Source organism: Cryptosporidium muris, genomic scaffold, assembly GCF_000006515.1.
Source record: "Cryptosporidium muris RN66 scf_1106632373469 genomic scaffold, whole genome shotgun sequence".
NCBI classification, from domain to species: Eukaryota; Apicomplexa; class Conoidasida; order Eucoccidiorida; family Cryptosporidiidae; genus Cryptosporidium; species Cryptosporidium muris.
Window position 1 is genome coordinate 172,088 of NW_002196581.1, and position 12,289 is coordinate 184,376.

Consider the following 12,289-nt stretch of genomic DNA (forward strand, 5'->3'; position numbering starts at 1 on the left):
GCTTCCCATAAAACCGCCAAGATATATGCAAAGACTTTTTTGGCGGTTTTTTTCTTTCTTTGCTAATTTGTACTGGGGTTTGTAAGTAAATAAAAGAATAATAGGATATTTGGTATTTATAAATTATATTATACAATATTACATGCTTGATCTTGTAAAATTACTTAATGAATTTTCTGTGTGTATTTTTTGGTGTAAAATTAGTGAAATTAAAGATATAAATGTTATACAATATAATTTTACAAGTAATGGACTTTTGACACAGAGCGAATATCTGGAAATTCAAAAGTAAGTCTTTTCTTTAAAATATCTAATAGCCATATTATAAGAGATATATGACTATATCTTTATTTCATAAGAGAATTTGTGAACAAAAAAGTTGAAATATTTGAAAAATATCATTAATATTTAATTAACACTTAGATATAGATTATTACTTGATAAAAAAAGAAGTTTAATAAGTCGGGTACTTTCTAGGTATTGTATAAGTGAATACTCTGGATTAGAACCATCGAAAGTTAATATATATAGAACTCATGGCAAAAAACCAAGATGGGATATTTCTAAGGGAGAGCTATCAAGAATACCAAATCATAAACATCTAATTTATAGTAATACAGAAGAAGATATGGGAACATATTTAAATTTCAATATGTCACATGATGAAGAAGTTGTTGTAGTGGCAGTTTCTAAATATATTGTAGGTATAGATATAATGAAATCATGTATACCTAGTCGTATAATAAATCAAGTAAAAGAATCAAGTACTAATTTAAAAGACATTGAAATTAAGGGTAGAGAAAAACTTTTTAGTAATCTTCATAATGTCTTTGATAAATCTGAGTGGAAATATATAGATAAGGATGTAAAAAAATTTATGGATCTTTGGACATTAAAAGAATGTTTTGTAAAATGTATTGGTGCTGGGTTACAAATTGAACCAAAAAGACTTCACTTAGAAATTAAAAAGTCTGAAAATAATGTTTCTGAAGCTCCAGTAAAAAAATTTGATATTTATCTAGATGGTTTATTACAGGTATGACTAATTTCAAATAATATTTATCTTTTCTATTATTATATATCTATTAATTATTATTTTTTAAAGCCTTGTTCTATATTTAATTTAAATGATATAATAGATTATAGTTTATCTTTATGTATATCATCAAAAAGTCTGGTTGGTAAATTTGGAATGATTGATGATACAGATAATTTAATATCTAAAGCAAGTCCATCAAATATTAATATATCAAATGTAAGTGAATAGAATACTAACTTTTATATAATTATTTGAATAAAAAGTACTCCAAAAATATTGATCTTTTTACTTTTATAACTAGATATATATTAAACAAATTCATATAAATAATATCCTGGATAAATATACATTAAAGTAAAATTTAACATTAAAAAGTGTTTGTAATGTTATGATTCGGATATTTATGTATAATTATTATAATATTTAATAATGACTATTATATATTATTATATTAGAGTACATCTCTATATAGTTTGGAAGTAAATTATTAGTTAATGATAATCTCTAAAGACCCATTTATAATATTATGAAATTTTTAGATCTATTGGTACTTTTGCACACAATATTAGATAGTACTATAAAAAAAAGGATTTTAGCTCTACAGATTATTAATAGATACAACAAATTATATATCTTTATAAAGAGATGAATCTTTATATTTAAAAAATTTAGTTAAGTCAATAATGTGGATTATACTATCATCTTTTTGCACCTTATTATATCACTCGCAAGTAAATGAGACACAGCGCTCATTTTGTCCCTGTTGCATATATGCAACTTGATTACTTATAATACCCATACTATTTACTTTTTCCTATTTTATCAAGAAAAAGAATCCTCATATTTATACAAGAATTTTGGCTATCCTAAATATGAATAATACTGAATGTACAAATATACTTCGTCCAAAATATCCAACTCATGTTGTAATAAAGGATAATGCACAATTTAGAAGCTCAAGTTTAGGAGTTGAAAATCGTGTTGGAATTATTGGGGAATTAGTTTCTATTACTCAGATAACAGATGTTGTATTTATGACATTTGACTCTGAAGGTAGATTATATTGTATTGAAAAGGGGAATGCAAGAGAATGCCTTGGTGAATTACAAGATGAGTATATGAATTGGGAATAACTATAAAATTGATATATTACTTTTAAAAAGTAACTAAAAAATAAAAGGAGATATTTCAAAGTTAATAAGATATTTTTAGTAGTTAAATAAGTAAGTACCACCTAGTATTTACAATTTTTATTATTTATTTGTTTTTTCCTTTTAAATAAAAAAAAGAAATTAGACAATAGTGACTTGTCTAATAGTATATAATCTTAGTTAACTTATCTAAATTATTTAGTTGCATAGTATTATACTTTTATCTAATATATTTACAAATATACATGTAGTATATTTAAGGATAATGTATTATATTGTAAATTAATTTTGGTTTTAAATATTTCATGCCTCCTTTGGATTTATAAAGGGAGCACTTACCTGGTAATGATAACGTGCTCGAGTGGTTAAGAGGTCAGTCTCGAAAACTGATACCGTCTCGGTGCGCAGGTTCGAATCCTGCCGTTATCGCCTTTTATAGTTAAGTTTTTTATTATTATTTCTTTTCTAGAAATTAATATTAATGAATTGGATAATTTTAAGGGTATAAATAATTATATATGAAATACTATAATGATAAAAACTTAATTATTAATATATCAAGCTACTTAATATCTGTTCTAATATCTAATATTTAATCTATTCCCTAAGAGATTTAAGAATACTCTCCAGGTGTTCAATATCTCTATCAAGAGGTTGTATTTTACAGCTATAATATGTTTCAATCTGTTTAATTAATGATAATTGATTGGGTAAGACAAAATTTATTGAGATTCCATTTAAGCCAAATCTACCTGTCCTTCCAATACGATGCAAATATGTTTCATTATCTACTTTAACCATTTCAATAGGATTAGATTGATTATATATATTAGAATATCCATTTAACTCTCCAAATTTATTTCTAGTCTCTATATTACCAATATCATTGGTTTGAAGAGGTAAGTCAAAATTAATAACTAGTGTAACTTGTGGCACATCAATACCACGAGATAGAACATCTGTTGAAATTAGAACTTTACTCTCACCAGATCTAAAGGATGCCATAACTTGATCTCTCACTTTATGATCCATTTTCTCTCCTGAATTAGTCTGTGTTCCACATATAACTGATATTGCATGACCATCTTTTCTCATATTTTCAGCAATAAAGAATGCAATTTTCCTTGTATTTACAAAAATTATTGATTGTCCAATAGCCATACAAGCATATAAATCTGATAAAAAAGATAGTTTATCATTATCATCATTGCAAATAACAAAAAACTGTTGAATCGTTTTAAGTGTTAATTCCTCTTTTTTAACAATAATCTTATTTGCGTTAGGGACTACTCTTTCTGCAAATTGACGAACTTCCTCATGGTAAGTAGCACTAAACAATAGTATTTGGAGATTCTGTCTAAAGAATTTCCTAATTTGTCCTACTTGGGGAGCCATTGAATTCCGATGGTCAATCATCTCATCTGCTTCATCAATAACCATCATCTTCATATATTCAGTTGGAAATACTCTTTTTTTCAAGAATTCTAATACTTTCCCAGGGGTACAGATTATTATCTGAGATCCTGTACTTCGATCATATTTATCACCATGGGCAACAACTAACCATGTTGTTATTCCAGTATAAATCCCAAGCTCATTAGCAACATCTATATTTTGACGAGCAAGTTCTCTAGTTGGGCATAAACAGATACACTGAGGGTGAATAATACCTGTATCTACTTTAGCCAACATAGCTAATATAAATGTTGCAGTTTTACCACTTCCATTATGAGCTTGAGCAATTAAATTCATTGGTGAATCCAAAATAAAGGGTAATGCAGCTCCTTGTATTTTAGAGGGACGATTATAACCTTTAGCATAAATTCCTTTTATCAGATTTTCTGACAAATTCAAGTCACTCCAATCCTTGGCAGAATATAACTTTGCTCTAGGATCCATAGTCTCAACAGATATTGATGAAGACTCCACTTCGTACAACTTATTAACTATGCTCTTGCTCTCCTCACTATTTCCATCTTCAACTGTTATACCTTTATAAACATTAGGTTCAGTTTCTAATTTCGATATATTTGAGACATCGCGGAAATATGCTTTAAGTGCATCAATGTTAACATCATTACTTTCTGATCCATCTTTAGCCACTAAGTCCTTCTCTTCAGTATTAGGCATATCTAATAGTACAAGAGACAGTAGCTATATAATTATTTTTCTATTTTTATGACTGAAAAAGTAAGGATTTAATATTTATTAGCAATAACTATTTTCTAAAATAATACCATTAGGCGCTAATAATCAAAAAACCATTTGGCGGTAAAGTTTATATAAGACAATTGTTTTGCAATTATAAAGATAATAGAGAAGTCTGACATCTTCTTCCCTGAGATATAATAAAATAATCTTTCCACTCCAATTTCATCCATTGTTTTTGTATAATACTTTTTATTAATTAAAATTTTAGAGTAATTTCCTCTAAAATTTCCTAAAAATTGAAATTTAATTAAGTAAATTATTTAAGAGTAGCATGGAGCCTACAACAGAAGAATTGGAAAAATTCAAAAATTCGTGGAATGTCTTAGTTCAAGAGAATATAAGTAGTGCAGATTACTATTTTAACTCTTATGCTCACTTTGGAATACATGAGGAAATGCTCAAGGATTCTGTAAGAACTGGATCCTACCAGAAAGCTATAATGACTAATAGACATATTTTTGAAAATAAGATTGTCTTAGATATTGGTAGTGGAACTGGTATATTGTGTATGTTTGCAGCTACAGCTGGTGCTAAGCATGTTTATGGTATTGAATGCTCTGAAATAATCGATGTAGCAAAATATATTATTAAAGATAATAAACTAGAAGATCGAATTACATTTATTCAATGTAAAGCTGAGGAAGCGGTTTTACCTGTAGAGAAAGTTGATATTATTATTTCGGAATGGATGGGATATTTACTTTTATACGAATCAATGTTAGATACTGTTCTATTATGCCGTGATAAGTGGTTAGCAGAAGATGGATTAATTTTCCCAGATAGAACTCAGATGTTCATTGCAGGTATTGAAGATGCTGAATATAAACAAGAGAAACTGGATTATTGGAATAATGTATATGGATTCAACTACAAATATGTTAGGAATTGTATTATGGAGGAACCTATTGTAGATACAGTTAATGATAATGCTGTAAATACTAATTCTTTTTGCATTTTAGATCTAGACCTATATACTTGCACAAAGAATGACTTAGAGTTTGCATCACCCTTCTACTTAACTGTTAAAAGAAAGGATTTTGTACATGCATTTATCGTATGGTTTGATGTAATCTTTAGTTCAGGTCATAAACCTGTAAGCTTTACCACTGGACCTTTTGGTAAATATACGCATTGGAAACAATGTGTATTCTACATAGAAGATGACTTAGTATGCAGTGTAGGAGATGTAATATCTGGTATATTTGCACTCAGAAAAAACCCTAAGAATATACGAGATTTAGATGTTAAGATAAAATATTCACTTAAAACAGATCTATTCTTTACAGAAAAAACTAATTTTTATAGGTTAAGATAAAGTTGCAGGATTAAATATAAAATCCTATTATTAAGGAATTTCATTATAGTACTTTTTTTAGTAAGCCCTAACAATTTAAGACTATTTTTTAAAGTATAAACTATGAATATAACTTGATTTATAGTTTTTTGAAATTACTAAGTCTTAGTAATTATTTACTAATTAATTAAATTATTTATTTGTCATTTGCACTATACTACTTAAATAATTGTCTAGAGTGGGAGAGGTCTCGGCACCATATTGCTAGTATTAAGACTTCTTACTTAATATTAAGACAAGCCTAGTTTGATACCATTTAAATTAATGTATATATTGGTACCCAATATTTCTCAAATATATTCGTCTTTTTTTGATAATTAGATGTTAGAAATCTTATCTCTATTTATTTATTAAATTTTGAGGTATATATATAATACCATCAATATCTAACACTTCCTGCTATTTATAATGAGAATTATCCAGATATATAAGAACTATATTTTTGAGATTTTATGTGCAAAGTGTATGAATCTTATACCAAATTATAAGAAGTTTAAGTATCCCAATTTTGTACTAAATAGCGGCAAGACAGAATTTAAAGGGTATTCTGCCTTATGTCAAGCTGGGAAGAATAGAAGTATAAATTCCATTCAATTATGTCAGCAATTGTGAATACATATTGTACAAGTGAACGGGCTGAATTTTCTTTGTATGGATATTTTGTAAAGAAAAGATATAAAGATTCAAGAGGCTTTCCGGAACTAATATTAATTAAGAATGAAAAGATTGAACTGTATGAAATTTCAGAGAATTCATTTAGATTTACTACATCATCGGACCTCATAATAAGTCCAGTAAGTTGCTGCATAATAAAGGGAATGGATGATTCTGTTGATTTTATTGCATTATTATTTTCCAATTGGAATTTAAGTATATACAAATACGATGAAAACTATAATTGTCTGAAGATCGTTAATAGATTTATTATATCAGTGAATAATTTACTTAATGAAACAAGTGAGGCTAATGTAATGAGTAAAGGTATGATAGATATGGATGATTTGGTTAAAATGGAATCTTTAAATACAAGTAAAGATAGCGATATTGGTATGATAATGATAATGATAACATTACCTAAATATATTTTGTTTGTAACTAAGAAATTAAGTTATGAATTTAAAGGCTCTGAAAAAAAGGAAATACTTAATATAGTTAATTGCTGGGGGATTACTTGTAATACTGATTTACTTGTAGATACTATAGTTGATACATGTTTTATTGCTGATAAATGTGAGGTATTTGCACATCCAAGAATAGGTATACTAACAAGGATAGGACCTATTAGTAATGGAGCTGTGCAATCTCATTCAAATAGTGTTAATCTAATTTTTATTTCTTTGAATATAGAGATAATGAATTTTTATATTATAGAAAAGATTGAATTACTTCCAATGGACTGTTATAAGTTATTTCCTATTAATACTGAAAAATTACCAAATATATCTATATCTGGAGGTTTGATAATTGCCTCTAAGAGTTGCATCATAATAAAATCTATTTTACATAATCCATTTACTTTGGTTACAGTAAATAATGACTACAATGAGATCCCAACTAAGAAATTGGAAATTGATATATGTGTACAGAATGAATTGACATTCAGACCACAAATTATTGGAAATAATAATTCATCTATAGAAGCATGTTCAGAACCTGTGAAATCTTTTATTTCCCCACTTAAACCACTTTTTATACAGAATAGTGATTTAATGGTTGATTTAGAACTTATATCTGCTGTAAATTTCATTTGTACAAGTGAATACTATGGTATTTTATTATTTAATAAAGTTGAACCTTATGTTTTGGGGTTAATTTTGCACTTAGCTCATGAAGAACCTCATGGTTTTAATTTTATAAATTGGTTTAAAATAGAGCAATATTGGGATTGGACTCATCAATTCAGAAGTTATTCTAAGAAAACTGAAGAAGATTCTTATATATGCCAAAGTTCTATAGGATTAGATTTGAAGCTAGAAAGTCTGCAAAAAAGAACTCGTATTAGTGATTACTCTATGATAGATTCATTTTGCTTGGCAATATCTATTCCTATTTTTCCAGTACAATCTGCATTTTGGTTATTTTGTGAAGAGTCTACTGGCAGAGGTACTATATTAGTTGTGGGAGATGTATCATCAAGTTCTGGTGTGTCTTTTTTAGATATTGAAATGAAAGGTATAATAAGCTGTAGAGATGAAATACAGAATAACTTGTTCAGTAAAGTAGACTTATATACAGAAAATAATCTCACAGATTCTAATAAAGACTTTTTATGTAATATTAATTTTGATAAATGTTTAAGAAACTTACTTACCATAAACTATGATCGCATTGTTAGTTCATGTAAAGTTAATCAAAATAAGCATACTAAATCAAAGAGAATAAGATCAAAGATTTCATTTTCAGGAGATGATTTAGATTTTGAAATGATTGAAAAATTATATTTAGAAGAAAGTAAAAATAGTAATTCTGAAGATTTGGTATCAGATATTTCATCAATAAAATTTTATATTAGAGATTATATGGATTTAGGTCCAAACCGTTTACGTGATTTTTGTACCCTTGAATTGAATAATTCTAATGATTCAATGGCAAAACCAAGAAGTTTAGAGACTCAATGTATTCTTAGCACTGGTGGAAATTATCCAATTGGTCAGATAACTTTTCATAAGAAAGAAATACCTCTTTATAGCATCACAGAATTTTCTTTAGGTGAAGTTCTTCACCATTGGTCTATAAATGATATTAATAACAAATCAAAATTTATAGTTTTCACAACAGATTCTTTAGAAGCTATTGGTAAAACATATATATTTTCACTAGAGATAATTGAGCAATCTATGAAAAAATCTGGAAATGACTATAATGCTTGCAATATAAAAGATGAAACAGTTCAACAAGATTCTCCTATTGTTGGAGATATAACCCAATTAGATCCCTCGACTGGTTTATACGGATTTGATGGAGATTGTAGTACAGTTGCTATGGGATCTATTTGTTTACCAAATAATGGAATATATATTATCCAAGTTACCTCCTCAAGTCTTTATGTATTGTCATCTGATATGTCCCAAAGATGTATAGAATTAGACTTTATGAATACAATTTTACAGAATGAATTAGATGCTCCAATGGTTGCCAAATGTCTCATTATTAAATCTTTTATTATACTCCTTTTGGAAAATTCTAAACTAGCTCTTATCAAACTAGAGAACAAAAGTGATTTTAATGAAAATACACATTCACTAAATTCTAGTATAGTAAAAGGTCAAGTTATAGCAATGCACAGTAATTTTGTTCTTGTTCATTTATCCCTTGATCTCCTTTATCAGCAGTTACTTCAATTTTATACTACATCTAGTTCTTTAATTTTTCAAAGATCACAGGGACATTCTCTATTTGGAAATGAGGATATTCCTGACAATCCAACTTTCTGGTTTCGACATTTATCCGTTGTTCTTGATTCAAATGAAGATTCAGATACACAGGAAAACTTTGAAATCAATGAGAAAATAAATACAGTTTCAGATAGTGGCAAGTATTTGGAAGATGTAAGAAAATCTGGTGATATAGATAAATATTTAAAACACAATTTAGACAATAAAAGTTCTATAATTATTTTGATAGTATATAGTCAAGTCTGGAGAAATGGTGCTCTTATAATGATTGATCTTGAAAATCACCAAAGAATTGTTTTTTTTTCACCATTCATCTCTGCGGTACCTGCATTATTAAGAAATGTTGCAACTCCTTATTCTTATATTTTAGAAAATACAATTTCGCGTCTACTTGAATGTGAATTTGATTTAGGTCGTCCAATAACTTGTATTATATCACCTATTGTAGAACCAGAATTCACTTTTAAAGCAGAGTACTCAGAAGATATGTTAGCAAGTAATTTTTCTATCCAAGAGGCTGTAGAGAAATGTTATCAAGTGAAAAGTCAAACATGTGACTCTAATCAAAATGGTTCAACCAATAAAACGAATATATTTGGTAAAGGATTTAATGAGGCATCTCATTTGGTGACGGCTGAGATGATTAGCCTAAGTAATTATGGTGAAATGCTTCTTATAATTACAGTAAATAAACGTCCATTACTGACATATAAATCTTTCAACAAAATGGGTAGAAAGAAATATAAATCACTGCGTGATGTTATGCTAGACACTAATATAAATTGGATATTAATCCCTCAGCCAAATCTTCCTGGGATATTCCCTAGTATTACTAATTTCTACCCACTTTTTCCCTTAAGTGGATTTACTTCTTCTAGTAGTATGGAAGATACTTTTTCTAAAGAACCTCCATTATCAGTTTATAAATGTGGTCATATTACTAAATATTTTAAAGGAACTTGCTCAAGTTGGATTTATGTTCCTCCATCTTCTGTTACTGATGCTAAAGATACAGACAATTCACAGATAAACTCACCTAACAATCTGGAAAACAATGAAATGACATGTAATGCTCTATGGATAATAGAAAGTAGAAGTAAATTCAGTATTGTTAGATTTGAATCTGAGAAAAAGACGAATTGCATTTCAGCAATACAATCACCCTGGTCAAAAATGTCGATATTATTAACAACTCAGTATGATCACCAAATTAAGTTTCAGATATTTCAATCTCCTTTTACATATCAAATGGATATATTTCCGCCAATAGCCACTTCATATGATAACTGGCTATTAAGAAGAGTTTGTTTACCTGAGGTCATTCCTCAAAAAATAGCATTTAGCGAGAAATATAAACTTGTAGCTCTTATAGTTGGAATACCAGATATAGCAAAGCATCATCTCAATGGCTTTCATATTCAACAAATGGCTTTTTATAGATATTTACGCTGTCTTGAAGCTGGAGGAAAAGAAGCACAAACAATATTATACAACCAAGAACTAATTAGAAATCCTGAAAAGTGTTTCGAAAAATCTTTGACAAGCATTCCAGATCTTGGAATCCCAAGTGTTGACTTTCATTGTAGTTCCTTCAATGATTCATTACCTCCTGGGATCGAAATAGGTGAAATATTACCGAAATTAGTTACACAAGCAGTTAAGGAAGCAGAAATATACGAATTTTCAAATTCAACTAACTCAAATAAAAAAAGTTTAAAACAGTATCATCCAAGTTACAAATCAGGAATACTTCGTCATGAGTTACTAATATATTCTCTAGATGACTTATTTCCTCCAGTTATACAATTTCAAATAAATCAGACAATACACTATGCAAAACCTCTTGCTAGATTTAGCTTTGGACCTTGGGAAGTTGGTCTTGATATCAAATTTGGACATGACTCCCAAGGAGTAGATGTTTTAATAGTTGGAACTGGGACAAATCCAACTCAATATTATGAAGCTGAAGGACGTCTTTTGTTATTTAGAGTAAAACATATTCTATTAAATAGAGAGAGCAATTACTCTACACATGAAGAAAAAAATAATCTTATAATGATTGATTCTAAACATCAACCATTAAATTCAAATAAATGGCCAGGTTTATCAAGTTATTGGCCATCTCGTTTATCTCAGGCTTTATATCAAACTAATATAGTTGTTATTAATCCTTGTTTTTCAAAGGTATATCGTGGACCTGTTACATGTGTTGATCTAATTGACTTGCCAGCTACAACTGCTCCTGTAGCACCTGCTATACCTGCTTTAGCTGCTTATCCAATTCTACAAACTAACATGGGACTAAGGAGTCCATCATCTCTTGTTAGTTATATGATCCATACATTTGGCTATAGATTATTTATACATGAATTTAAGGAAGATGATAATTCTTTTATACGTGGAACCTTTATGGATACTCCTTTAGGAATTACATGTGTCTCTCACTTCAAATCCTTGTTTTTTGTTGGTGATATTAGAAGGGGGATTCATCTTGGAATGCTAAGGACAGATTCTGGTAGAGGATCCCAAACAATGGTAAAGCTAGCTAGATCACACCCACTATGGAAATTTACTTGTACAGCTGCACAGCCCATTATTAATGCTAAAGATATGGCAGTACTAGTTGCAGATAATAGAAACAATATATATGTCTTTGAACCTGATTTTAATGCAACTCAAATTATTGAAAGAGAGACTCTAAAGCCTAAATCAATAAGTAAAATTAGTACAAGTATTGTGAATATGAAACAAGTTAGAGTTGAAAACCGTGTAGTTGTTATTGCTATCGGACAGAACGGCTCATTTTACTCTATGCAATTTATCGGGCAAAAGCAAAGGACACTCTTTAGGCAGCTTGAAAAAGCCCTAGATAATACAATCCCACCTTGTTTAGGACTTGGTAATAAGACACTTCAACGTATTAATATAAATAACTCTATACCTTCATATATACGTAATTTATATCCTACGAATACACTAGTATATCAAAGTTGTATACAAAGTATTAGGTATCTATCTGCACCATTACAGAAGGTCTTATTGAAGAATATTAAGAAGGATTTAAGTTTAATTAGTAATTTTATAGTTTAAGTCAATAAATCTAAAAAAGAGCAATATTTGCCGCAATATTGGCACCATA

The 12,289-nt window shown here is 28.6% G+C and overlaps 5 protein-coding genes and 1 non-coding gene across 6 annotated transcripts, besides 7 other annotated features; 5 read left to right on the forward strand and 1 right to left on the reverse strand.

The window, feature by feature from the left end:
* The first annotated feature begins 113 nt into the window (after window positions 1-113).
* Window positions 114-141: a sequence feature (AT_rich).
* Window position 142: 1 nt separating this feature from the next.
* On the forward strand, window positions 143-1,267 carry CMU_011160 (4'-phosphopantetheinyl transferase, putative; the record flags this gene model as incomplete). Its single annotated transcript, XM_002142481.1, has 3 exons — window positions 143-288; window positions 424-1,036; window positions 1,106-1,267. The coding sequence occupies 3 exons, from the start codon at window positions 143-145 to the stop codon at window positions 1,265-1,267; spliced, it is 921 nt and encodes a 306-aa protein (XP_002142517.1).
* Window positions 1,051-1,104: a sequence feature (AT_rich).
* Window positions 1,268-1,436: 169 nt separating the features above from the next.
* Window positions 1,437-1,493: a sequence feature (AT_rich).
* Window positions 1,494-1,911: 418 nt separating this feature from the next.
* On the forward strand, window positions 1,912-2,172 carry CMU_011170 (uncharacterized protein; the record flags this gene model as incomplete). The annotated part of the gene is made up of 1 exon (XM_002142482.1): window positions 1,912-2,172. One exon carries the CDS (start codon window positions 1,912-1,914, stop codon window positions 2,170-2,172), a length of 261 nt encoding a protein of 86 aa, XP_002142518.1.
* Window positions 2,173-2,284: 112 nt separating this feature from the next.
* Window positions 2,285-2,327: a sequence feature (AT_rich).
* Window positions 2,328-2,537: 210 nt separating this feature from the next.
* On the forward strand, window positions 2,538-2,619 carry CMU_011180. Its single transcript has one exon. It is a non-coding gene; the product is annotated as a tRNA-Ser (tRNA).
* A 74-nt stretch (window positions 2,620-2,693) lies between these two features.
* Window positions 2,694-2,748: a sequence feature (AT_rich).
* Window positions 2,749-2,787: 39 nt separating this feature from the next.
* On the reverse strand, window positions 2,788-4,320 carry CMU_011190 (DEAD/DEAH box helicase family protein; the record flags this gene model as incomplete). The annotated part of the gene is made up of 1 exon (XM_002142483.1): window positions 2,788-4,320. The coding sequence occupies one exon, from the start codon at window positions 4,318-4,320 to the stop codon at window positions 2,788-2,790; it is 1,533 nt and encodes a 510-aa protein (XP_002142519.1).
* Window positions 4,321-4,579: 259 nt separating this feature from the next.
* Window positions 4,580-4,608: a sequence feature (AT_rich).
* A 64-nt stretch (window positions 4,609-4,672) lies between these two features.
* Window positions 4,673-5,716, forward strand: CMU_011200 (arginine N-methyltransferase 1 protein, putative; the record flags this gene model as incomplete). Its single annotated transcript, XM_002142484.1, has 1 exon — window positions 4,673-5,716. One exon carries the CDS (start codon window positions 4,673-4,675, stop codon window positions 5,714-5,716), a length of 1,044 nt encoding a protein of 347 aa, XP_002142520.1.
* Window positions 5,717-5,864: 148 nt separating this feature from the next.
* Window positions 5,865-5,897: a sequence feature (AT_rich).
* A 454-nt stretch (window positions 5,898-6,351) lies between these two features.
* On the forward strand, window positions 6,352-12,240 carry CMU_011210 (uncharacterized protein; the record flags this gene model as incomplete). Its single annotated transcript, XM_002142485.1, has 2 exons — window positions 6,352-8,095; window positions 8,162-12,240. 2 exons carry the CDS (start codon window positions 6,352-6,354, stop codon window positions 12,238-12,240), a joined length of 5,823 nt encoding a protein of 1,940 aa, XP_002142521.1.
* Window positions 12,241-12,289: the final 49 nt, after the last annotated feature.